The 24,072-nt window shown below is 35.9% G+C and overlaps 1 protein-coding gene across 10 annotated transcripts in view; it reads right to left on the bottom strand.

The window, feature by feature from the left end:
• Nucleotides 1-24,072, bottom strand: part of CACNA2D1 (calcium voltage-gated channel auxiliary subunit alpha2delta 1) — a 381,260-nt gene that overhangs the window by 151,757 nt on the left and 205,431 nt on the right. For all 10 annotated transcript variants that reach the window (XM_057422543.1, XM_057422540.1, XM_057422539.1 and 7 more), the window contains exon 6: nucleotides 9,532-9,661. In XM_057422543.1, coding sequence (XP_057278526.1) covers nucleotides 9,532-9,661 — 130 coding nt within the window. The remainder of the gene's footprint in view (nucleotides 1-9,531; nucleotides 9,662-24,072) is intronic.

Genomic DNA, 24,072 nt, shown 5'->3' on the forward strand with positions numbered 1-24,072 from the left:
AACATTTAAAGACTGCAAATTTTGGACATATCCACAAAAAAGCTGTTCTCTAAGGATACTCAAATCCATATATGGCTACATAAACTTGTTACTAGTCTTTCCTTCTCATTATCCATCTTCCTCACTCCTTAACTGAAACCAAGCATATAATTTGTGAAGGTGGTACTCCTTTAATAAATCTGGTGCTGAATAATATGGTAACGCAGATGCTAAAATTATAGTACAGAAGATATATTCTGATCCATTCACCCAATGCTGATTTTACAAGCAGTTGATTGGTAAACAACCCTGATAAATTTATCAGTGCAGATATTTCAAGGACTTTCCATATTTTTTACCTGTATCATCTACCAGGCTTAGTCTTTTTCAGAATACAATACTTTGAATCTCAATTTTTATCTCCTGCACATCTATACTCTAACAACTTGATTTGATTTTGTTCTGAAAGAATCAAATTAATGAAATATTTTTAGAGTATAGGATTATAAGGATTCATCATGGAGGCCTTGTAAAGTCTAATAACCCAGGGACACAATTTTTAACCAGTAGAGGTTAAATCATAACTTATAGCCAGACTGCTATAAACAGGGTGAAATTTAAAGCTGTGCAATCACAGGTTAGAAATGCAAGACATTCTAAATGTGAGAAAAAAATATTTAATAATGTGGTTTACAAATGCTGAACTATTTTTAAACTGCAAGTTTGAAAAACAGATTTCTTTCTGTTTTTTTTCAGAAATCTTTTGGTACTGTGTTGTTTGTAAGTAAATTAAACCATTTAGATATTAAGCCCAAGACAAACCACCAAAATATTGCTAAAAATGTTAATGAGAAAAGAGATGGTTCTACAGGAAATATTTCACATTTCCAGAGTGAAAAAAAAAAAGATAGTCTGAATATACTAATTTTTTTTTTCATCATTTGTGTGTGTGTCAAGAATAAACAAAAACTCTTCCTATTCTAATAAATTATTTTTATGTGTATGTATGCATGGAGGCACTGGTTCTTAGAAGGCATGATAGTTATTTCATGCCCCTTACAATATTTTGTAATGTATTTAAACTCAGGTTACTGAGTTTAAAACAGCTTGTCTTCATCTTCAAGGGTTTGCCCAAGTTTGTGTTATACACATGAACTTTCAGCTCAGACAACCCCACTGGATGCTGCAGAGACACACGGGTGAAGGCAGAAGTGCTGGCACAGTCCCATCAGCTATTCTACAGCTCGGCGCAGGGTCACAGAGGTTGTCAACTTTACAGCTCAGAGCATAGTTGGCAGCTTGTGTGAGACCAGAGCAAGAACAAAACCAGGAGGTAGGCCACAGTTCTCCTTCTTTTCTCCTCTCTTTCCTGTTTCCTTACCCCACATCTCAACATACTGAAATTGAAAAACAACCACCAAGTATGAAATAAGAAGGGAAACTTGTTTGAGGAGAGGGGAAAATGAGAACTGACAGACTTTCAAGGCAACCAAGGAATATTCCCAAGCCTTTCACTCTTCCATTTAAACCAAGTTTTAAGGCCCTTTGCATAGAATGCCTTTTATTGTTTTCCCATGAAGTGTTTCACACAAATTGGTATTTTTTTGTTAGATATTAATTACTTCAAGTAATTTAGCACATTTTTTGCAGTAGTCAGCTTAACTCATCATATCCATTTGTCTGACATACTGAAACACATCTAAACACTTATTTTCACTCTGAGTTTGCAAATATAACAACTACTTCTTCCCACACTCACTTTTAGTTGTCTGGAAACAGTTTTGAAGAAGTAATTATACATGAGTTCATGTGAATCCTATAAGACTTGTATGTGCTGGGAATTCAGGCTTACAGAAAAGTCCAGGTAACTTCCTGATGCTCATCCTTTTCTGTAGAGCAGGTCTGGTAACACAGCTGCCATCCCTCACAGTGACACGCGTTTTTAGCTGATGTAGCTGAACAAAGGATTGAGGTGACGTTTTCCCTTCCTTGAGGACCAACACAAAGCTTGGACAAAATGTACACCCCATATCAGCCTATTTTGCAAAGCTAAGCTGGATTAATAACATAAAGAATTTTTGCACCTCTTTCCACACAGGGAGAATTCCACACACCAGAAACACTCACTCTCTCAAGATCTCCATTAAAATTGACTCATTTTTTAATACGTCAAATAACAAAGATCTACTTATATTCAGTGCTATGCTTGGCAGTCTGCACTGCAAAATGCAAATGCCACTGTTGGCTAATTTTACTGGAAGAACCTGGCCAACCTTACTGCAGAGCCAACTTTCCCCTCTTGGTAAAAGAGGATTCAATACTATTTGTGATTCCAAGCTGTGCATAAGAGAGAAAATATTGTAGGAGTGGAAAGTGATCTGAGAAGTAATCCTCTGGCCTACAAAACAGATTTTGGCAGTATGCACAGCTTAAACATTTATTACCCAGTCAAGCAGCCTAACAGATGCTGGAGTCTCAGGACCTGCTGCAATGTCCAAGATAATTCTGGATACAAAACACATTTAATGGTCAAGAATTCTGAAGTGAAAGGCAACCACACTGCATGATAATGCTAAACAGAATGTAATTTACTAGAAAATAATTTTTCACACATTTTATTACAAACTATGAAAATTAAAGTTACATGGTTAAAGAAACGTAGGAATACAAGGGTGTTTTGGCACCTTCTGCCTAAAACCATGAGTTTTTAAAACCAAAGAACATTGGAGAGAAAAGTCCTGAAAATCTCTTAATTGAATGCTTTTCTAGTTTGTTGAAGCCAGAACCAAAATGCCCTCATTTTGGCTGGGATAGAGTTATTTTTCTTCCTAGTAGCTGGTGCAGTACTGTGGTTCAGCTTCAGTCTGAGAACAACACTGATAACACACTGATGTTTTAGTTGTTGCTGAGCAGCGCTTACTCTGATCAAGGACTTTTCAGTCTCTCATGCTCTGACAATGAGGAGAGGTATGAGAAGCCGGGAGGAAGCAGAGACAGGACACCTGACCCAGACTAGCCAAAAGGGTATTCCATACCACAGCATGTCTGTATAAAAACAGTATAAAAAAAACTGCGGGAGTTACCCAGAATGGACTGATCATTGCTCAGGTTGGGCTGGGTATCTGTCAGCAGGTGATGAACAATTGTACTGTGCATAACTTGTGTTTATTCTTTGTTTTTTCTTCCCATTTGCCTTTTAGTTTTATAACTCTCTCCTTGTTATTTCCATTATTAGTATTAGTATTATATTGTGCTTTAGTTATTAAACTGTTCTTATCTCAGCCCAAAAGTTTTACATTCTTTTGATTTTCCTCCTCATCCCACCTGGGAAAGAGGAAGAGGAGGTATGAATAAGCAGCTGTGTGGTACTGAGTTACCAGCTGGGTTTAAACCTCTGGTAGTAACCAGTTTAACCAGATATCATAGCTTGGCTTTACATACCTCCACATGATATTAATGATATTAAACAAGTAGTAGATCATATTCTTTTAGGATTTAGGAAGACTAAATCATGTCAGAGATCCATGCAGACGACCTTGTGGTTTTATACTGCAGAAGTACTTGAAGTGTTAGCTGAGAAAACTATATATACACAAAATACAAAATAATGGATGGCGAATAACAAAACCTAGTAGAATTCAAACAATAGTTCAAGTATTTTAGGCACAAATTACTATGATGTATAACTTCCCCCGCCAAGTAATAATTAATGTTTCAAAAAAGTATATTTAAAAAAAAAAAAGAATTAGCATTCCAGGAAAAATATGGAATCTTAAGAGGTGTGAGCAATCTCATAAAGCCATCTTTCAGTCAGCGCCCATACTGATAAATACCAAATACATAAAGTCAGCCACACTGCTTTTGAATGGCTAATGCTTGATTAATTTCAAATAAACTTCTCTAAGTTCAGAGGTAGAATATTTCCAAAGACCCACTTTCAGTAGAAATTAGTGCTGAGAAAATTACATCTCTATGAAAGTCTGTAGTATTTATGGTCTAAATTTACTTCTGAAAACAGGAATTCTGCCTTTATTTTTTTTTTACAGAAACATTTGAAAATTCTATTCAAAATGCTTAAGATAAGACAATCCAAGTCTGGAAGAGTACCTACAATTATATCAGAAGTATGTTTTATTCCAGATTTGCCAGAATTTCTTTTTCCATCCAAATTCTGTTGTATTTAATAATCAGTTAAACTTGAATAAACTTTCCAAGCCAAAATATATTTGCAAATATTCAACTTGAGAATATGGCATTATAACATTTTTGTGCTGAATCATTTTCAGGCAGATTACTTTAATTCTGCATTAATCATAGAACCATAGAATCACAGAATAGTTAGTGCTGGAAAGGATCTTAAAATCATCTAGTTCCAACCCGCTGCCATGGGCACCCTAGGTCATGTTGCCCAAGGCCCTGTCCAGCTGAACACTGCCAGCTTACTACAGCTGGTACTTTCAAAATATCATGTACCTAATCAATTCAGTCTTCCAAGGAGGAATAAATTAACCCTGGTACCTTTCCTTACCCTAACTTAGTATCTTAAATTTTGATAATTTAAGATAAAAGTCATGGTAAACTTGATTTTGGGTGAATATGTTAGTACATTCATCCAATAAAACTAACATAACCACAGTACCAAAATGCAAGTAACTTCTCATGATGGAGGATACTGCTCAAGTTGTTTGGCATTCTGAACTCTGACAGAAATAAGTTTTTTCACCAGGTTAGAAAAGGTGTTTCTTTTTGTTGCTTATTTGAAAAGATTTTCATTCAGAGAGCTTTAGTAAGCTACTTAGTGGGGGGAAGGGGAGGAGAATCATAACTGTCAGAACATAAAAACTGATACTGATCCTATAGTTATTCACTTAAGTTTCTGCATCAGTATTTTCCTTCCAGGTTCAACACTGAACCAAGCAGGCAGTTCTTAGGGACCTAGCTGCAACTAACATTTGCTTTATTCTTACCCCAAGTCATAGTTTGGTATTTAAAACAGGCTGATAATGAAAACTGACTTAAAGGTTCACTTCACTCATTACATGTTTTCACAAATAACTCTCTGATTAAAATTGTGGTAAATAGTTTAAAATGCAATTAGAAGAAAAAGGTATCTTACATGCTATCTGCATAATATGTATATAATGATATAATCCAACTTTCCAAATTGAAATTTATGAACACACACACACCAGAATTGAAACAATCATTTTTCAATCTTAGCTGTAGTAAAACTCCACTATTTATTCCTTAGAAGAAACCATGAGAAAAATAGTTCTGAATAGTTTCAGTTTCTCAACTGAAATACATATATAAATATATAAAAATATATATAATTTAATATATATTGCAAAATATAGCAATAACATTAAATTTAAAGTATTTTGAAGCAAGCAATTTAATTAATAAAACTGCCTTGTTTGGCTGTTGCTCTTATTTAAACTGTGTACAAAAAAGCACAACAAAAATTTAGTGGTCCTTCAGTCTTTTAAGGACTGGTGATGTAGCACACTAAAATATTCATTTGGATTGAACAACACTATATCAATATGTTGATTCCTGAATAAATTTTATTTATTATCCACACATAATAAACGACATATATAGAATAAATGGCAATGCATTTTTTGCAGCTGGTTTTTACTGGGGAGGGGGTTGGAGATGGAATATTCTTCTTCCCATGGTTTCATTTCCTAGCATTTCTAACTTTCTTTCCAAAGAATATTTCTGCTTTTCAAGCTTATAGCCCCAAATACCCAAGGTATGAAGAAATAGTTCAATAATACAAAAATTTCAAGGAGATAATATCCCAGTCACTGCAGCATCAAAACAGAATTTTTACAAGTTATTCCTAAAAGTTTTGGTTGCCAGCAGTAGCACTATCATGCCAAAATACTTTATCAATAACTGAAAATTTACATATATAATGCTCTACTACAAAGGTAAAATTGATGTCTACTACCAAACTTAATATCAAGAAATAAATCTTATACTATTTTTAAGGAGCATCAACATTTTGACTGCAATCGCAATGAAAGGAAAGTATGAACAAACAATATGTATACTTTCTGATTATTAAGCTATATGAACCATCAACTAATCGTAACTCTATTTATGATTGGTTTATTGGGTTCTGAGCAGGAGAAGCCTTTTTTTCTTGCTGGTAGCTGCCCAAATATATTCAAAGTGATGTCGTCATATTCATGACACATTACTGTCAACACGACACTTTAATCAGCTCTTCAACACTGACCAAGTAGTAACAAATGGAAGCAATATTTCAATTTCTGATTTAGAGGAAGTAAATCAGAAGCAACCACATGCACAAAAACCAATCCCTGGCTGTGCACTTTGCCTAACACCTTTCCTAAAACTGCAACACCAGCACAGACTTAGACCTAGAACAAGCATCGCAGCAGATGGTGCTTTATGCATCTCAGACAGGAAGGGCAATGTGTGGTGGTATCCACTACGCAGTTAACCTCACTTGCCTTGTGCAGTTCCCATCTTCTGCTTAGGGACAAGCAGGGTACAGTTTTAACAGGAATTTAGAAATAAGTCTTCTGTTATTACTAATAGGAGATTCATTACTAATTCCCAGTGCATGTGGTAGAAGGATGACCTGAGGGTTTGTTCTGTTTCCATCAGCAGACTGATTCTATTTCAAAATCTAAATGGGACTCAGAAAACACTGAATTAAAAGCCTGATTTGGGTCTATTTTAATGGTAATGCCCTCTCCTGTGGTGGGCCTGCAATCCTCAGAAACAGGCAAATGAATTAACTCCCTAGACTTTCCCCTGTCTCTACTGGGTTTTGGTACCAGATACAGGGAAAAGCAAAAATAACTTTCATAATATTTCTTTCTGCAGTCTAGTAAGCCACAAAGTAATAACCTGGATATAGTGAATGGATATTTTGTAATGATGAATCATGTATTTCTATGGTAAAGTAAAAGGTTCTACTCCACAAGAAGCTTATCACTGTATTTCAAAATAAGCAAATCGCTTTGTATGTGGGAAGCCAAAGAACATTGCTTCATAGCACATAGAGTTTATTAGGTTGAAATAGGTAAGGCATCATTAGAGAATTACTGGCTAAACCACTTTCAAAGGGCTAAATAGAGGGTGGATCCACACATTCATAATTTCATGAGACAGAAATCTGATATTTGATTCAGATTTTAAAAAACTGAAATAATAACTGCAATAAAAATGAAACCTGAATAGGGAAGAAAGACTGTCATGGATAATATATTGGTTAAGAGTCACTGATTCTCAAATTCCCAGCTTCATACAGAAAAAAAATATAAACCAAAACAAAACAAAAACCAAACACAACAGAATGTGATCAACAGATCCAAGTGAAATAATCAGATTTAGGAATGCATGTGGTGCTGACTGTAATTGTCCCTCTCCCCTAGAGACAGCAACCTGCTACTGCAAGAGGCAAGTGAAAACCAATCTCAAGGAAGCATTGACAAGTCAAATAGCTTCAAAGAAACCTGTTCTGTGAGATCCAAAAAGCAATTCTTTGTTTCTTTTGGCATTCTAAAAAAATATACAATAAGAAGGGAAAATCTTTCCAAGATGTAATTCAGTAAAAAAAAAAAAAAAAAAAAAAAAAAAAAAAAGGCTTCCAAGGACTAGAAGTTGTAAACTATGTCTCATCCACTGTTTCTCAGAAGGATTTGTTGTAATATCTGTTTTGTAAATGTTCCCTAGCAGACTTTGATGTAGACAAGGAATTGCAGATTTATTGCAAACTATTTTCATAGTGTAAAACTGTTCCTTACTATAGTGGCCACTGTCAAGATGTGACAACTTAGCTCATGTGAACAGGAAATAAAATGGCAAAGGGTTCAAGTTACCTTATCTGCTTTTCTAGAGTTATAAAAATTGCTTGCAGATAATATTACTTGTGAAAATAAAATTAAACTCTAATTGCTCGCTGTGTTTCAGATGACACATGAACTTTGTTAGTGTAAAATAAAACCTAGTGACTATTTTATGTTTACTGCTATGAAATCTGTGATTTTTAAACATTCTCAAGCTGTTATCTCTGAAAACACCATCTGTAAAAGTTACCCAGCCCCCCCAACAAGATGATTTTGCTGATGCAGAATTAGTCTTCCTGGTAATTTTGCAGGCTTCCATGTGTCTAGTAAATAATATGATATAGCCATACACAAAGAATCACGAGTTTCTTATGAACCATGTATGTTGCACATACAGTTGCCTCTCCCAAAAAGATTTACATTTCTGCTATTTTTATTAGATACTAAAGTTGCACCTTTCCTATGGACGTCATAGCTTCTCTTAATGTTTATGTTGTTTGTAAAGTAACATTACCTAGCATGTATTTTTAAGAGACACAGGAATACCATCTAAAATGGTATAAATTCAACATAACTTCAAACATTTTAGATACCGTTATAACGACAAACATATCAAACTTCACATGGTGTTTAAAAATATGCTAATAATTTGATGCAAGTTTTTATAACATTTTAAGAGTGAAGTATCAATTCTCTTCAAACAAAAGCAAAGGAAATGGCCTGTCTATTCCCTATAATCCTGCAATTAAGGTGCACTTTACCACTTATTAAATCCAGAATCCCAGAATAATCCTCCAGGACTGTCAGTCAAACACACCACATAAGAATATGAGCTACTATGATTCCTTCCCCCACCATACCGACATTTCCATTTTCATCCCTGCGTCATTTGTATAAGCTGCAGACAACTGTGGTCATGAATTTTAAAGAGCTCGGGTCATATTAGGGTCTCTTTCCACTTGATGAGATTTAGAAAGAGGAGAAGAGCTGCAGATTTGAAATTAGGACCATAAATAAATAAATAATACCCCCTCCCCACTTCAAAATACAGATCCTATTTTTCTTCCCCCATTTAAAAAACACACAGCCATGTGGAATGATGAAAAGTGTTATCACTGGGTAATGATTTTTTCTTGATGATAGGTACAGAAAAAGGAAGTTATTCTCACCCTGAGAGGTAACGTAAATACTTAGTTTTGAAACACAATTAAAGAATCTTCAGCAGTAAATGCATATATATAAATTTTTGACATAGTTTAAAAAGTATTTATTTAAATTCTCTGCTAAAATACATCACTGAAATTCTAGAAATGTACTGCATGCAATATAAGTACTACCATCTCGCAGGGCATGTTACTTGCCTAAACTGCATATGCTTTTGGGACACTCAAAAATGTTTTCGGTACTCATCTGTGCCTAAAGCCAAAACCATGTAAAGAAGAGCTGTCAAGAACTGTTTGTACTAAATGAGAACACAGCATAGAGAAAGAATGGATTAAAAAATCATAACATGTAAGAGTTTTAACCTTCAGTTCAATTTCTGAATCTCAGATCCAATCCTAACGGATTGCAGCTTCAACTTCAACGGATTGTAGCTTCAACTACAGCTCCCTGCTTATTCATAAGATCAGTCATATGCCTAGAAGACCACATCTCTGAAGTACTACTGAATAATAAGCTTAGTATTAAAATAAAATCACTTTGTTCACATGCTACTTACAGCCTTCATAAATATCTGTTGGTATGTGGACTGCTGCATGTTGGTAAGATGTCTGTCGTCGGAAAACAGGATCTTCTTCAAATACTGGTCTGATTCTCTGGCTGCCAGATTCAGTGTCATTCTTTTCAGGCTTTTTAAAGAAAGACATGTACAGGGCAAAATATTACTAAGTATGCTAAAAACAATTCCATTCACATTTGTTTCTTTTTATATAAAAGGCTCGAGGCCTTTCTTTTGCAGCTAACATTTTGCATTTGTGTATAAACACACTTACTTGCTCCATGTCCAGAAATATTTCTGTATACTTTAAAGTATGAGTTACTCAATGCAACTCAGTGAAATTAAGAGCTGCAAAAGAAAAATATCAGCCTAACACCTTAAGCAACATGAGTGCATGGAATTTTTACACCAATAATGCAAGATAAATACATTATTTTCTATCATGTGTAATAATTTGTACCAAATCTTAAATATAAATCCTGTGTATCTTTCCTCCTGCAGATAATAAATTGCAACTTTTAAAATGATACCATCAATATATATTTCAAAAATGTATTTTTGAGAAACAGTGGTGCACATCCACTAAGGCTTCTTAGAACTTCTGACTGAAACAGGTTTTGTTCACTAGTTTTAATAATAAGTCTCAATGGAATCTCATCTACTCTCCTGCCCAGCTGCCTAGGTAGAAAGGTTCCCAAACACTCAGGTGCTCACCTCCACCTCCCTGCCTTGGGTTCCCATCCTCGCTCACCTATCTGCACTCCAGCTTCTTGATGCCTTCCAGTTCACCCAGTCATTTGGATTAGTTTTTAACTAGTAAAAAACCTCTACTTTTAAAAGTAGAGGCTTTTCTAACTCAGCTACAAAACTTGCATGGAAACCAAGGAGGTCATGAAGACCAAACAAAGGGGAGATGGTAATGTCTTTACCTGGTTCAGAAGCAGCTGGAACATGCATGAGTTCCCATTGCATGAGTAGAGACAAACTTAAATCAACAGTGAATCTACTGTGATACCAAATGATTACGCAGATCAGCAACTGCATGCAACTATAAGGATATTTTTAATACTACAGAGTCATTGGTTATTGAAAATGTGCTCTGCTAAAAAAGTAGCGCTGACAAAGAAGCACCTGTCTGGTCAGTCAGGCATGTGTGTGCTGAGGCTATTCCTTATACATTACCATTTGTTTCATCACAGACTTACAGCCAAATACTATATTAGGTATAGGATCAAATGTTGCCTAAAGTAAGCAGCAGTCTAAGATGGGTTTCAATGAGGTGGTTTCCTTTGGAACCACAAAGGGCAGAACTCATCTAACCAGTGACATCCACTCATTTCAACAACATAGCAGTGTTGAGCTCATCACCCCAGGCTGCCTTCATAGTCAATGAAGAAAAAGGGGCATTTTAGAGTGCAGTTCATCTTGTCTTAATTAGACATGAGTCATATCTTAGAAGTGCCTCCTACTTTCCATTGACTATAAAGCTAGCCCTAGGGGAAGTTGTATAGATGTAGAAGACTGCAACTCAAGTGTAGAATTAGGTGAGATGAATCTCTGGAAGAATAGAAGGTGGACAATAATTCTGACTATTCTTATGCAGCAAAACTACTATATCTTATGCTAAGAAGTTAAATGTGTTACTTAGCACTTAAGCCCATGGTGGTGGATGAGACAGAGGGGGAAGCATAACCCTTAATACTGAAAGTAAAGGATGATTTTTTACAAAAGCAAATCTATTACCAGGTAAAATCCAGGTATATAATGGTATGAAATAATCTAAATTGCTAAAATGTGCAAATTACCTAAAAATCATTATTTTTCTTGGAACACCTAAGACTACATGCTGCCTTTTACTTTCATGTGTGTGGTATTATATTCATTAATAGTTCTAATGGACATGATGACCTCTGTTATGGAAGAGGACTTGTGAATATCATACTTTTGCATTTAGATACTTCTAAGAGAGTAATGTTTGGTGTTTGGATGTGGATTAGAAAAGCAACAAATACTTGTACAACACAGCCTGAAATGTTTTGATCCAGTATCCCACCCTCTTAAAACTACCAGAAAGGAAAAACATGCCAGGGTCTGGCTGTGATGGAGATAATTTTCCCCAAAGCAGCCTGCATATAGTGTTGGTAGCTATAAAGGTGTTGATAGCACACCAATGTTTTGGCTACTGCTGAGCAGCATGCTTCACAATATCAATATCTCTCCGACATTCTCACCACTAGGCTGAAGGTGGGCAAGAGTTCGGGAGGGGACACAGCCAGGACAGCTGACCCAAAATGACCTAAAGGGATATTCCATACCATATGATATCTGTCTGTTATTCTTCCCACCAATACTCCATAATATCAAAACAAAACCATGAATATCTCTTTTCAGTCTCCAGCCATGCAGGGAGGTGGATCTACACAAATTGCATAGAGTAATGCAGAAGCTTTTGCATCCCAATTTTCAACTTTTCCTGGGAGTATTTTGTGACATTCAAAGTAGATATTGAAATAATGTAGTTATCTGCCCCCAGAACCCCAGAGAAACCTCAAATGACAACATTTTTTCATAGTTCTACGGTTTCCTTCACATAAGATACCTGAGCTAGTTCTGCACACAACAAGAAAGTATCAGGATTACAGGCAGAGTAGTGTTGCACTCACTTGGTCCACTACATACTGACCAGCAAGACTAAGTCTGTGCCAGGCCTTAAACTTGCAATGTTCATGGTGGATCCTTCTATAAAAGGTGAAAACTATTTACTTTTCATTTGTCAAATTCATGAATTTCAAGTTACATCTAAGTTAAAAAATGAATATATATATTAAAAAGGAACACCTCAATGTTATTATTTATTTTAGTCTGGAATTTTCATCAAAAGCCTGATAGGTTGTGGCATTGGTTGGTGCAGTTTTAATACCAAGTTAAACTTCCTTTTCTGGAAAGTAGCAAAACACATATTTTCAATCAAAGTAATCCAGCATGTGAATACAATTAAAATGCAACTCCAACCGATATTTCTCTAAAGTCAGAAGCTGAAATGCAATCAATACTGTCACAGGAAAATCCCACTGGAGATACTGGCTGAAGATTAATTTTCTATCTATTCAAACCTGGCCTTCACTTACTGAATTACATTGTTACCTACCACTGACAGTCAGCAAAGTAACTCACTCCTCTGCAATGAATCGCCAGACCAATTTCTCCCTCCCAAGTGAGGCAGATAGAATCAATTTCTCTCTTCAGTTCACATTTGTGCCATTTTAAGACTTTCTGTTTTAAAATAAATAAAATACTTCTTTCAGGTGTCTACTATTCACCTTCAGAATAAAGGGAATTTGATATAACAGCTAAACTTCAGGTAAAGTGGGTTCTTCTGTAGCTGTTCTTTGCCATCTTGGCTAAATCACTTTTGGCATGATCTAAAATAAACTGGAGGTTGCTTTCTGGTTTTTGTAAGCCAAATACACAGCAGAAATAATGCAATTTGTCTCTCAAGAGCTTTGCAAACAAATTAATATATCTACATGAGGTAAGTGGAAGCTTTCTACCAATAACTATCACTGAAAGATGTGTAAAGAGAAGGAAACAACCATTAAAGTGAAATAAACCAAGGTCATTTCAAGAATCTCTGCCATAGTTTAGCTGCTCATTTCACTGCAGCCAAACATATCTCAGTTCCTTTCCACAGCATTCACTTATTTTTCACCATCACAGCCATGGGAAGATGAGTGGATTTTGTATCTCTACCAGTAAATATTCAGTTAGCTGAAAAGCACTGGTTACTGTAGAAATGGGAAATATTTTTTCCACAAATACAGAACTTACTGGGTTTTGCTTATTGCAAATGTTGAAAACTGGACACCAGAAACATAATATTAATTGAAAAAATACCATCAATGAAACACACAAACCCCATGACCAAACTGAAACAATCTTCAGTGGTTTTCTGAAGCTAGACTCTCTGCAGAAACAATGTAGAAGTCGCTCAAAGCATCAGAATAGGTTTAGCATCAGGACAAAAGAATAAAAGGTAGATTTCTTTTAATTCCTGAACTGATAGCCAACAAGAAACAATAGCACCTAATTTCATGCCTATGCAAAATAGAAAGGAATTGGTTGCTAGTATTCTCCATTGCCCTAATACCTAGGGACTGTGTTTTGCATGAAACCATGTTGTCCCTATCAATTCTGTTTTAGAGAATGACAGTGGAGTCTCATTGCCTATGGTTCTTTTAGCATAGTACAGATCCACTCTGTACAAACGAACACTATCGTGCACAAAATAAGCATAGAATTTTTCCTACACTCAGTTCCTTACTCAAAATCAGTGTTGCTTTTTTGTTGTTTTTTTTCTCCCTCTGAGGAAAGTAATACAGTAGAACTACATACACAGCCCCTCCAACACTGCTTGTGGCCCCATTAAAAAGTTACAGCTGGACCCGACAGCAAGAGTAAAATGAGATGTCACTTGAAGCAGACAGCTCAGCAATACGCCTGCAGCAAGCAAAGGACGAAACAGCTCTTCTAAGGACAAGATAGCGAGAAGTTAATTTTGAAGAGGCAGCTAAAATGCAATCCTAATAGCCATAGCACTTTCACAGCAGTTTAGATAATGTCATGAGTGCATTGCCTTCTGACACCTTCTTTTATTTCCTTTTCAATAGATGTGATTTTCCAGCTGTGGGAAAACTGCCAAGTGCTTTTAGATGGTTGTGACAGAACTGCAAACAGTTTACTTCCTTTTTGTTTGTGTGTGTCAGCGGGGGACTGTGGTCTTCATTCAGCTACACTAAGATTTTAAGTAAGATGACATTCTTCTGTCTACTCTTAGGGATAAAACTTGACCAAAAAGTGTTATACATAAAATAAGAAAACAGCTGGCTGAGAACTTAAATATTCTCACTTTTCCTGTGAGACAACAGAGAGGTGTTAAACATAAGAATATATACACATATTTGCATATACAAACATAAGAATAGATATAATACATATACAGGATCTGGGTAATCTTTTGTTGATAATCATTTCTACACACCCACTTAAAGGCTTGCCCCTTCCTACTGCATGCACAACTATATTATTTTTATGCATGGTTCAAAACCCTCTGCATGCATTCATTTATCTGACCTTCACGGTTCAAAGCTCCTGATCAGAAATTTTAGATGCCCATAGAATTATTATATATATCCTAAACATAATAGTGTCTACTCTTGCTTTGTATTCCAACCTATTCACAAAATTCACTGTATCATGAGCTTGGTTTCATGAATAAATGAATCCTTGATGTAATTAATTTATTATGGAAGGACTTGGAAGTCTGAGGACTAGAGAAGGGAGTCAGCATGTGGCTGGTCAAGTATTAAAGAAGGAATTCTGTGACTAGCAGTCCAAATGGGGCAGAACATGGCAATACATCATACTAAAAATTCAAATAGGTTTAACTAATACTTTTCCAGAGGACCTGGACTACACATCTGCTCAGATTTACCCTTTTAAACTGAATGTAAGAATTTAAATTCCTACTAGATAAAATGGAACTTGTTCCACTTTCTAAGCCAAGACATTCCCCCATCTCCTTGATATTTGCTTGAAAACTAGAATTACAGATTGCCTGAGACACTCTGTTCCTGCAACAAATGTCCACTGAGAACAGGGAGACCCCTTGCAAGCACAGGTCTGAAGCAATCAAGCCACAATATACATGCGTCTGATTTGAAGAGGAAAAGACTCTATTCTGTAAGTGTTCCAACAAGGTAGGGCTAAGGAGGTTAGATGAGGTGGCAGGATGAGGGTCTGAAAATCCGGTTACCTAAGCATATTAGCAATTAATATGCTTAATATGCACAGAGATACCTGTGCAATCAGCTTGTCTTTCTGAAAACTGGCATGATATTTTAGTGAGATAGAATTATATTTGTTGAAGCCTTGATTTCTTCCTTAATAAGAAAAGAACTGGAAGGTTTATTCTTTTCTCATTAGTACAGTACAATCTGACCTTCAAAGCAAAGCTGTGTAAAGTCTGCTGCTGTAACATCAGTATGCAAAAATCCATTTCTGTCCTCTGCTGCTTTCTCTTTAATTACAATGTCAGGTAAAATATAATATGAATTTTAAATATTTAAGCACATAAAATGTATTTATCTTCCTAAAGTTATTGTGACATTTTCACATTCCCACGTCATCAGCAACTTCTCTAACCTCCCCAGTGTTTCAAGGATGATGGAGAGCTGCCTTACAATAACATCACCCTTGGATCCATCCCATCTGGTCCCATTAACTTGCTTATTAGCTTGAGTTATTCCTAAACCTCCCCCTCCATTGAAGATTCAGGCACCATCTCCATATTCTTCCTGGGTTGTTCATCCTATTCATGTTACAAGGGAGTTACAGCTCCACCTGAACCTCCCAGCTTGGTGCTCTTCTGTATAGGGCGATGGCCTTAGGAAACTCAGGGGTTTGGGTCCAGAGTTTTCACTAAAAGTGACTTTTCTACCTGCTCTTAAGTTATTATGTTTGGCACAGAGCTGCTTTCTTCAGCGCTGACTTCAGTAGCAGCTTCACTGGACAAGATAGTATCATTAGCCAGCAGTAGGAATACAGAGTCATAGCAGAATAATAGCACATTTTACTCTAACTCATTTAAACGTTATGAGAAGTTCAAGAAAGCCCAGTTAATTATAAAAAAAAAAAATCCTTTAAAATTCATAGCCTCCTTTAAATAATTGATCATTCAGATCCCATTAAAGTACTCGAAGTTATGTAATAAAACAAAATAAAAATATCCATTGTTGACAAAAGTCCCATGGAATACTTGGTTGTCTGTAATTTCAAGACCAAAATGCACTCTACATAATTTAGATTTTTTATACATCACCCAATTAAATTTCAAGCTAGGAACTGTTCTACCCTTGTTGGAATGACTCACACTGCCTACCTCTTCCCACCCCGACATCTGATTAAAGATCATACCCCTGAGGAGCAAGAACTATTAAATCATCTTAATGCTTCATTGAGAATTACTTATAATATCAACTGAATGTGAACATTCAATTAGTTTGAATTTTTTCATCTGCTGCAGTTGCCTTTGCCACACTTTGCTAAGCCATCAACTGATCCTGCTTCACAATGCATTCTTACCTTCTGTCATACTGCTTAGGTCCAGATTTTGTACATCCTGCAGCATACTGATTGGTTATTGCTTTTTGTTCTTAATTTGTTCCATCTTCTGTGTCAACAGCAACCTTAATAACAGTAAAGCCCTGCTTTGAGAAGGAGGTTAGACTACATGACCTCCATAAGCCCTTCTAATCTGTTTTTTTTCCTGTGATCCTCTGAGTTAACACTAATGGGGCTCAAAACACTACCCAAACATCACTCATTAATTCATGCTCACATAAATATAATGCATCTTTTCACTAATTAAATGCCAGCTGTATCTAGGTAGATAAAACCAGTAGGTAATGTTAAGCCATTTACTGACCTCTGGGTTACATATGGACCATAGACTTTCCCTGCAGATTAAATACGGTCTAATAATTTAAGCAAATTGCCCTAACACTATGCAAGACTATTTTTATATATTTAAAAACACCTGTATGGGAAAATCCTAACAATGCAATAAATTAGAAGAATGGCATTCACAGAGACTGGGGAAATTTTAGAAGGATAATGTGCCCAAGAAGAACATCAGAAGGAAAAAGAATGAAGAAACAGGTCAAACTGAAGACAAGCTCAAAAGTTTTTAGGGTCTAGACAATGTGATTCCCTGTTGGATTAAAAGTTATTTGCAACGCACACCATAAAGAGAGCTGCAAGAGTGGCTTTAAACCACCTCTCACACACCAACATTAAAACCTCTGAAAAACTTTTGAGTCAGAAGACAAAAGCACAGAAAACCTTTCCACAGCCCTGTGCCAAACATAATAACTTAAGAGCAGGTAGAAAAGTCACTTTTAGTGAAAACTCTGGACCCAAACCCCTGAGTTTCCTAAGGCCATCGCCCTATACAGAACTAGGTTGCTTCCTCCTCAGCCCTACTCAAGACATGACCTTGCATAAAATGAGAAGCTTCAATTCTGAAGCTCTGCTGCTTCGCCATATTTATGCCAAGCACTGTAAACTAGAGATGTTATTGAAGAGAACTGCAGGAAAAGAACACTGGACATAGTAAGAAAGATGGATATTTAACAGAATAGTCTGATCATCCACTTACAAACACCTACAAATGAAATGCTTTGTATTGGATGTGGTTGTCTTATTCAGTCTATTTTTTTTTTTCACATAGTCTCCAAAAAACAACAGGGGTAAAGCATGTTGACAACAAGCATATGGAAAGGCCAGGAAAAGTGATCTGGCCTTTTTGCAGATTGCACTGGCCAGTTCAGAAATGCTCTTATTTGCAGTCAGGGGCAGGAACAGGCAGAGAACCACATTTCAAATAAACTACAGGAAACTTCCTGAAAATCCCCAAATACTGCAATGAATAGATTATTTATTGTTTGGAGATATATTTGGAATCATAAACCACTTTGAAAGCATCTCTAAGAAAGCAAATATGGTATTATGTCCCCGAGTAAAGCAGCATTTCATGTCATCTGAGGAAAGCAAAACTACATGGTAATCTCCCAATTAATTAATAGTAATTACATAGACTTCCCAGAATGAGGATTCCAGAGCATCAGCTTTGCTCCACATACAATCTGAATATTGAAGGCAATTATGTAATTATAATAATTACCTCTTATCTCACTCATGATGAAGGGTTCATTTGATCATTTATTTCATCTGACATATGAGTAAGCAGTAGATCAGTAGAACCTCAGAAGATACATCCACCAGCACTTTGTCTGTCTTTTTTAACTTCTTAAACTTGAAAATATGACTCAAAGATTTTGGTGATTTTAGCTATTTTGAGTCTACATGTTAAATCTTATTAAAAATATTGTAAGTGTTCCATTCCAGCAATCTTGATATGACTTGCAATTCTCAAAGACTACTTCCACCTTCAAACAATCATGTGAAAAAACATCAGATTCTGTCATTCATTTTGGTGAATATGACCCACACATTTCCAAGTGACATGTCAAAATACCTGTACAAGATTGGTATCTGAAATTAGGCAACAAAGCCTTAAAATCACTACTTCAAGTGCTATAAACTTTCTGTAACAGGTTCAGCTTTTGAAGTTGCTTTTATTTACCAATAAATAATTATTCATTGCATTCACTGCAATTACTATCGCTCATGCATTTAATATTAGTAGGAAATACCCTGAAACAAGAATTTTTTTATTAAACTGATGAATCACTACCTTTAGGACTGAATTCTGATCTTTGATGTGGCATAAACTTACCCTTCATGGAGAGACTTCAAGCATTGCTCTTTTGTGCAAATTTGCCTTCAAGGTAGGATTCTCTGCATTAAGAACATCCTCATCCTTTTTAGGACACTGACAACTACAGTTGTCACTCTTGCCATTATTATTTCATAACTCTGATTCACAGGTAGGGATAGCTTTGGGGCAGTCAGATATTTCATTATCATGTATTTTTCATTGCAGGCTCGAATGTATATTCATTTGGGAGAAGACTTACACAAATTTGAACAAAGGGATATAAACCTGACATTGAGTTTTTAAATCAGAATATTAAAAAACTGATAATAATGATTAAAAAAAAAAAACAAAATAAAAAAACCCAAAACCCAAGAACCCCTGCTTCCTATGGCAATAGATCATCATAATTTCAATATGAAGCTCAAAGGACTGTCTTTTCTCCCTACGGGTTGCACTGAAACTTACCTAAATGCATTGAAATGGAAAAACCTAACACATTTCCCAGTGATACATGGTAAAAGGCACACATTCCTTAGTGAACAATGCAAAAATTCTGGGTACTAAAGTAGACAATGTCAATTGTGCCCTCACTATCAGTTCCAATGCTCATTTCCCAAATTGGCTAGCAAAAATGATAACAGTGGATTCCAGACACGACAAAGGAAAGTGCTCAGCAAAAATCCTGGAGAATGCATTTCCCTAAAAGATCTGGAAGTCAAGGTACTATGAAATTACTAGAAATAAATTCTTTTGTATAAAAAAAGATGAACAACAGATGTCAGACCAAAGAACATAAAAATATGGTTTTCCTACTTAGTTCTCCTCCCCATACACCACAGATAAGACCCTGTGTGCTATCTTACAACAAAATTTTTGTACCTCTCCACTACAGTAAGAAGTGTGCATTTTAATCATAAGCATTATTTTTTTTTATACGCTACAGTGCAAAAGATACAACTCCACAAAGTGTAATTAGTTACATGAAAGAGATAAAATATGGATCTACCTTTTCAGAGAAGTTTATTTTCAAACATATTAATTCAAATGAAATTTTTCAACATATGTAGCATAGTAAGTATGCTCTATGATATCTAGCATACAAAAACTTTACAGAGTAATATCTCTGAATGCGTTGTGTATTTGAGAAGCACAATACAGAGGCTGGGAATACTCGCAGGAATCAAGAAGTGCAATATCCAGGAGATGTTTTTATTATGTTAGGATATCTATGGGAATATATAAATTTTCCCACTTAATTTAATAAAATTTTAAATGTGTTATAGATGTAATTATTAATTCCAAGTACTAATGCCAGTAGCAAATCATATAGGTTAATGTTCAAGATACATTTTAGAAAAATTGAAATATATTTGAAAAAAAGGACATTTATTACAGAGTAGCAATTCATAGTCTAATGAAACTTTTCTAAGGTTTTATAAATGTTCCCTATACAGGTGTATCAACAATCCTACTCTGACAGTCTTTCATAATAGTAGATATAATTTATACTAGCACAAATGTTCCTTCCCTCTTATATCTCACATCATTCTAAGAACAAACTACCTTGGCAAAATGTCACCCATGTCTATATCAAAAAATGCTAGAATTTGTCATTTGCCTGTATGGCTAATAGCCGTTACAGGGAGAAATTCAATTTATATGCCCAGAACTGTGGTATGTTGAAACCCACCAGAAATTTTTTTAAATGATGTTTATATTCACACCTAATGAATGAACCTTTCTTAGTTTTACAACAGATTTCAACTTGATGTAGAGATATCTTTTTATCATTATTATTTGGGAAAACAAAACTCCAACAACAAAAAAAAAACACCCCTTGATAGCTGCATTTATGCTGCAGTTTTAAACTCAGGGAGATAATGGTTTACATATTATTCCAAAATAATAAGGCATAATGAATTAAGAATATTATCAAATCCATGTGGCAATGACAGCTTATCAGTTATAAAAGATTTCACCTTGCAAGTTTTATTAAGTAACAAAAAAAATTGGTTTTCATATTTAAAACAGACATACGCATGCTCCAGATCGCTTCCCACTAGTGGAACCCACACACTCTCATCACAGAATGAATTTACATTTTGTGCAGGTAGCAGCTCCCAAAGGGACCCATAATTCTAGAGCCTCCATGTTAATTCAGTAAAATAACATTAAAAAGTGCTCCTATTACTTAATACCTGATCAATAACTGCACAAGAAGTACTGCTTTGTTAGTCATGACCACAATTCAACATGAAGCTGGATGGAGGCATTCTCTAATAAATCACTTGTGCTAACTAGGGACACAGCTCATGCCAGGAGATGCAACTGGTTGGTTCCAATTAAAGCCTAATGAGTAAGACCTACAGATGAGCTGCAATCCTCCAGTGAGGTGTGGCTGGTTTCATGATAAAGAAACACTTGTTTCTTTAATTGTAATCGTTAGTCTTTTCAGTTAATCACTGAAAAATTTCAATCTCCTTTTCCTTAGGCTGTAGTAACTTGTGCAGGAAAGAGTTTATAAAACCATGACCCTAAAAAAGGTAGAAAAGGAGCAAGATGGAAAGAAGAGATGAGAGAAACATTAAGGAATGAATCAAGGAAGAATGAAAATTAAGCCACTGAACGATTTGGTGCACAGTGGAGAGAATTACCTGAACAAAAGGAAACAATAAAATTAGACTTACAGAGAATCTATAAAGAAGATGTAGAATCACTAGAAATAAAATGGAGGCCAGTATAAAAAAAAAGAGGAAAACTGAACAGTGAAGTAAAGATGACCATAAACAGAGTGGGGTACAAAGGGCAAGAAGAGAAAACAGGCAAAGCAATATTGAAACTAATAGGAAAGGCCATCTTCATGTGGTGCCACTCAGTTATCCAATAAAACCACCACAGCATTTGTCCAAATACAGCACAAGCAGTTGACAGCTGCAAATTAAAGTGCACAACCCAGGCTGCAATACATCAAACTGAAAGGGTATGGGGGCAAAAGGACAGTGAATGGAAACCTAGGAGACCTGTATTAAATTACAAGTTTGATCATTATCTTCCTATGAGATATGAAAAATGAGACTATAATGCCTCCTACTTTGTTGTGAGGATAAAACTCATTAATTACCATGAAGTGTTCACACATTACATTCAGGGCTGTGGGGAAATAAGCAAGTAGGATCTAATTGCTGTTGTAGGATAAAGAGTACAAAAGGTATATTACTGATAGATGGACTAAGAGCTTACAAATTGATTGTTTTATCTGGGAGACTGAAAATTCCAAAGGCCAAAGAATGATCAGTCTTCACATTCCCTTTTTATTTTCTCAGTCCAAGCAAACACAGTCATTAGATTAAAAAAGGCCCATCCAGACAGCAGATGAAAAATGAGGGAGAAGAATCTCCTGAATGCCATACATAAACAGGGAGCAGGAAAACAAACTCCACTGCAGCGTATTAACATACACAGAAAAAAATACACAGAATTTAGGTTAGAGGATTGTTCTTCTGATAAAGCTATAATTTTAAAAGGGTGAGTGGAGACAAAAGCTGGCAGCCAGGACCTGTGAGATTCCTTTATTCTAATTCTTGAACATGTAAAATCTAAGGTCTAAAAGGGTCTGTCATAAGAACCTGGTCAACAGAGGGAAACACACAGCTAGAAGTGATTCAGCTGACTATAGGCACCTACCTCACGAAAAACTCAACAACTCTCCAGACAAATCCGCAGTGACTAGCTTAGATAACTGATTTTCATAAATAAACTTCTGTGGCTGATTATTCCTTTTTATACTGAAAGAGAATTATGATATCATGTCCTTTCATTAAATGAAGGCTTACAGCACAGAAGAAAACAATATGAACTTGTAATGACAGGGGGCCTGAATTAATAACCGAACTTTAAACCTATGTTATCTTCAATCTCTTTAGTTAACAATAAGTATTTGTCTAAAAGTGCAGCTGGTGTTTAATGTAAACTTGCGTAAGAAAGGAAAGAACATCAGATAAGGGGAACCGGCGGTCAAAGTTTGCACTTGCAACACCATACATCTGGTTAAGACCCGGCTGAGACGGGAACTGCTGTTTGAGCCAAAGCCAGGGCACTGGTGAGCTTGCGTGCAAGACAGAGGTGGAAAACTTCGAGTGAGGATCTCGAGACCCCTGCCCACGACCACCAGGAGGCACTGCGCAGGCATGAAGGAAGCTTTAGCTCATTATAATATGAAGCGGGAAAAGGATATGAATATGTACAGGCGTGTTGGGTAACCTATTGCATATTTAACACTTTAGAGAATAAATGTAGAGGGAAAACGACCCTGGGGTGCGCATGCCTTTGGAGGAACTATCCCCCATGCGCCTCAGCTGAATAAAGCATACCTACTTTACAACTTTAACGAGTTGTGGAGTCAATCTGCGTATCAGTAAGAGACAGCAAAGAATGGGCGGCAAAAGCAGTTTTACTATCCAGTGCTTCAGAGATGATTCTATTAAACTCTTTCTTTATTAAGAAAAAAGATACCACCTATGCCCTCTCAAGCATTTTTCAAGCAGGAACAAGGGGGAAGAGTCTGTTGTATTTGCATAGATAGCTGAAAACCTGGATTCAAATTTTCAAAAAAAAATCTGTATCAAATCATTGACCAGCTTATCCTTATTTCTTCTTCTTTCAAGTTATATTACTGATCACAGTGGCAACCCAAGCATAAATACTGCTACATTCACATGGGAACTATTCTTAGCTCAACAACACAGACTATTACAAACTTCATTTCAAGAGTTCAAAAAGACATATAAGAAATGAAACTGAAACAGAGATTCAAATAGGACACATGGTGGAGTAATACATTTTGTTTCTTTCTTTTTGTTTGTTTTAGTAGGGGGATTTGGTGGTATTTGGGGCTTTTCTGGGGGTGTGGGAGAAGGGACTAACCAAAGAAAGCTAAAGAAAATGAGATTAACTCTGGAACAGTATTTCCTTTCCCACCTTGCCAAACAAATTTGGATTTAGGTTGTAGAAGTAGTCACCTCGAGACCTTTCCCAATACTGTTAAATCATAACAGATAGAGCAGGGTCTTTTATTTCACACCACAATATACCATCACTTTATGGTACATTTAGAATAAAATTCCAACATTTAAGCTTTGTAATTCTGTTTCCAGAAATTATTAGCACCTGCAGTTTCAGTGAATTAGATGAGAAGAGACCAGTAT

This window comes from Pezoporus wallicus, unplaced genomic scaffold, assembly GCF_028554395.1.
Source record: "Pezoporus wallicus isolate ANWC-B61680 ecotype Strahan unplaced genomic scaffold, APGP_CSIRO_Pwel_v1 contig_3058, whole genome shotgun sequence".
Taxonomy (NCBI): Eukaryota; Metazoa; Chordata; class Aves; order Psittaciformes; family Psittacidae; genus Pezoporus; species Pezoporus wallicus.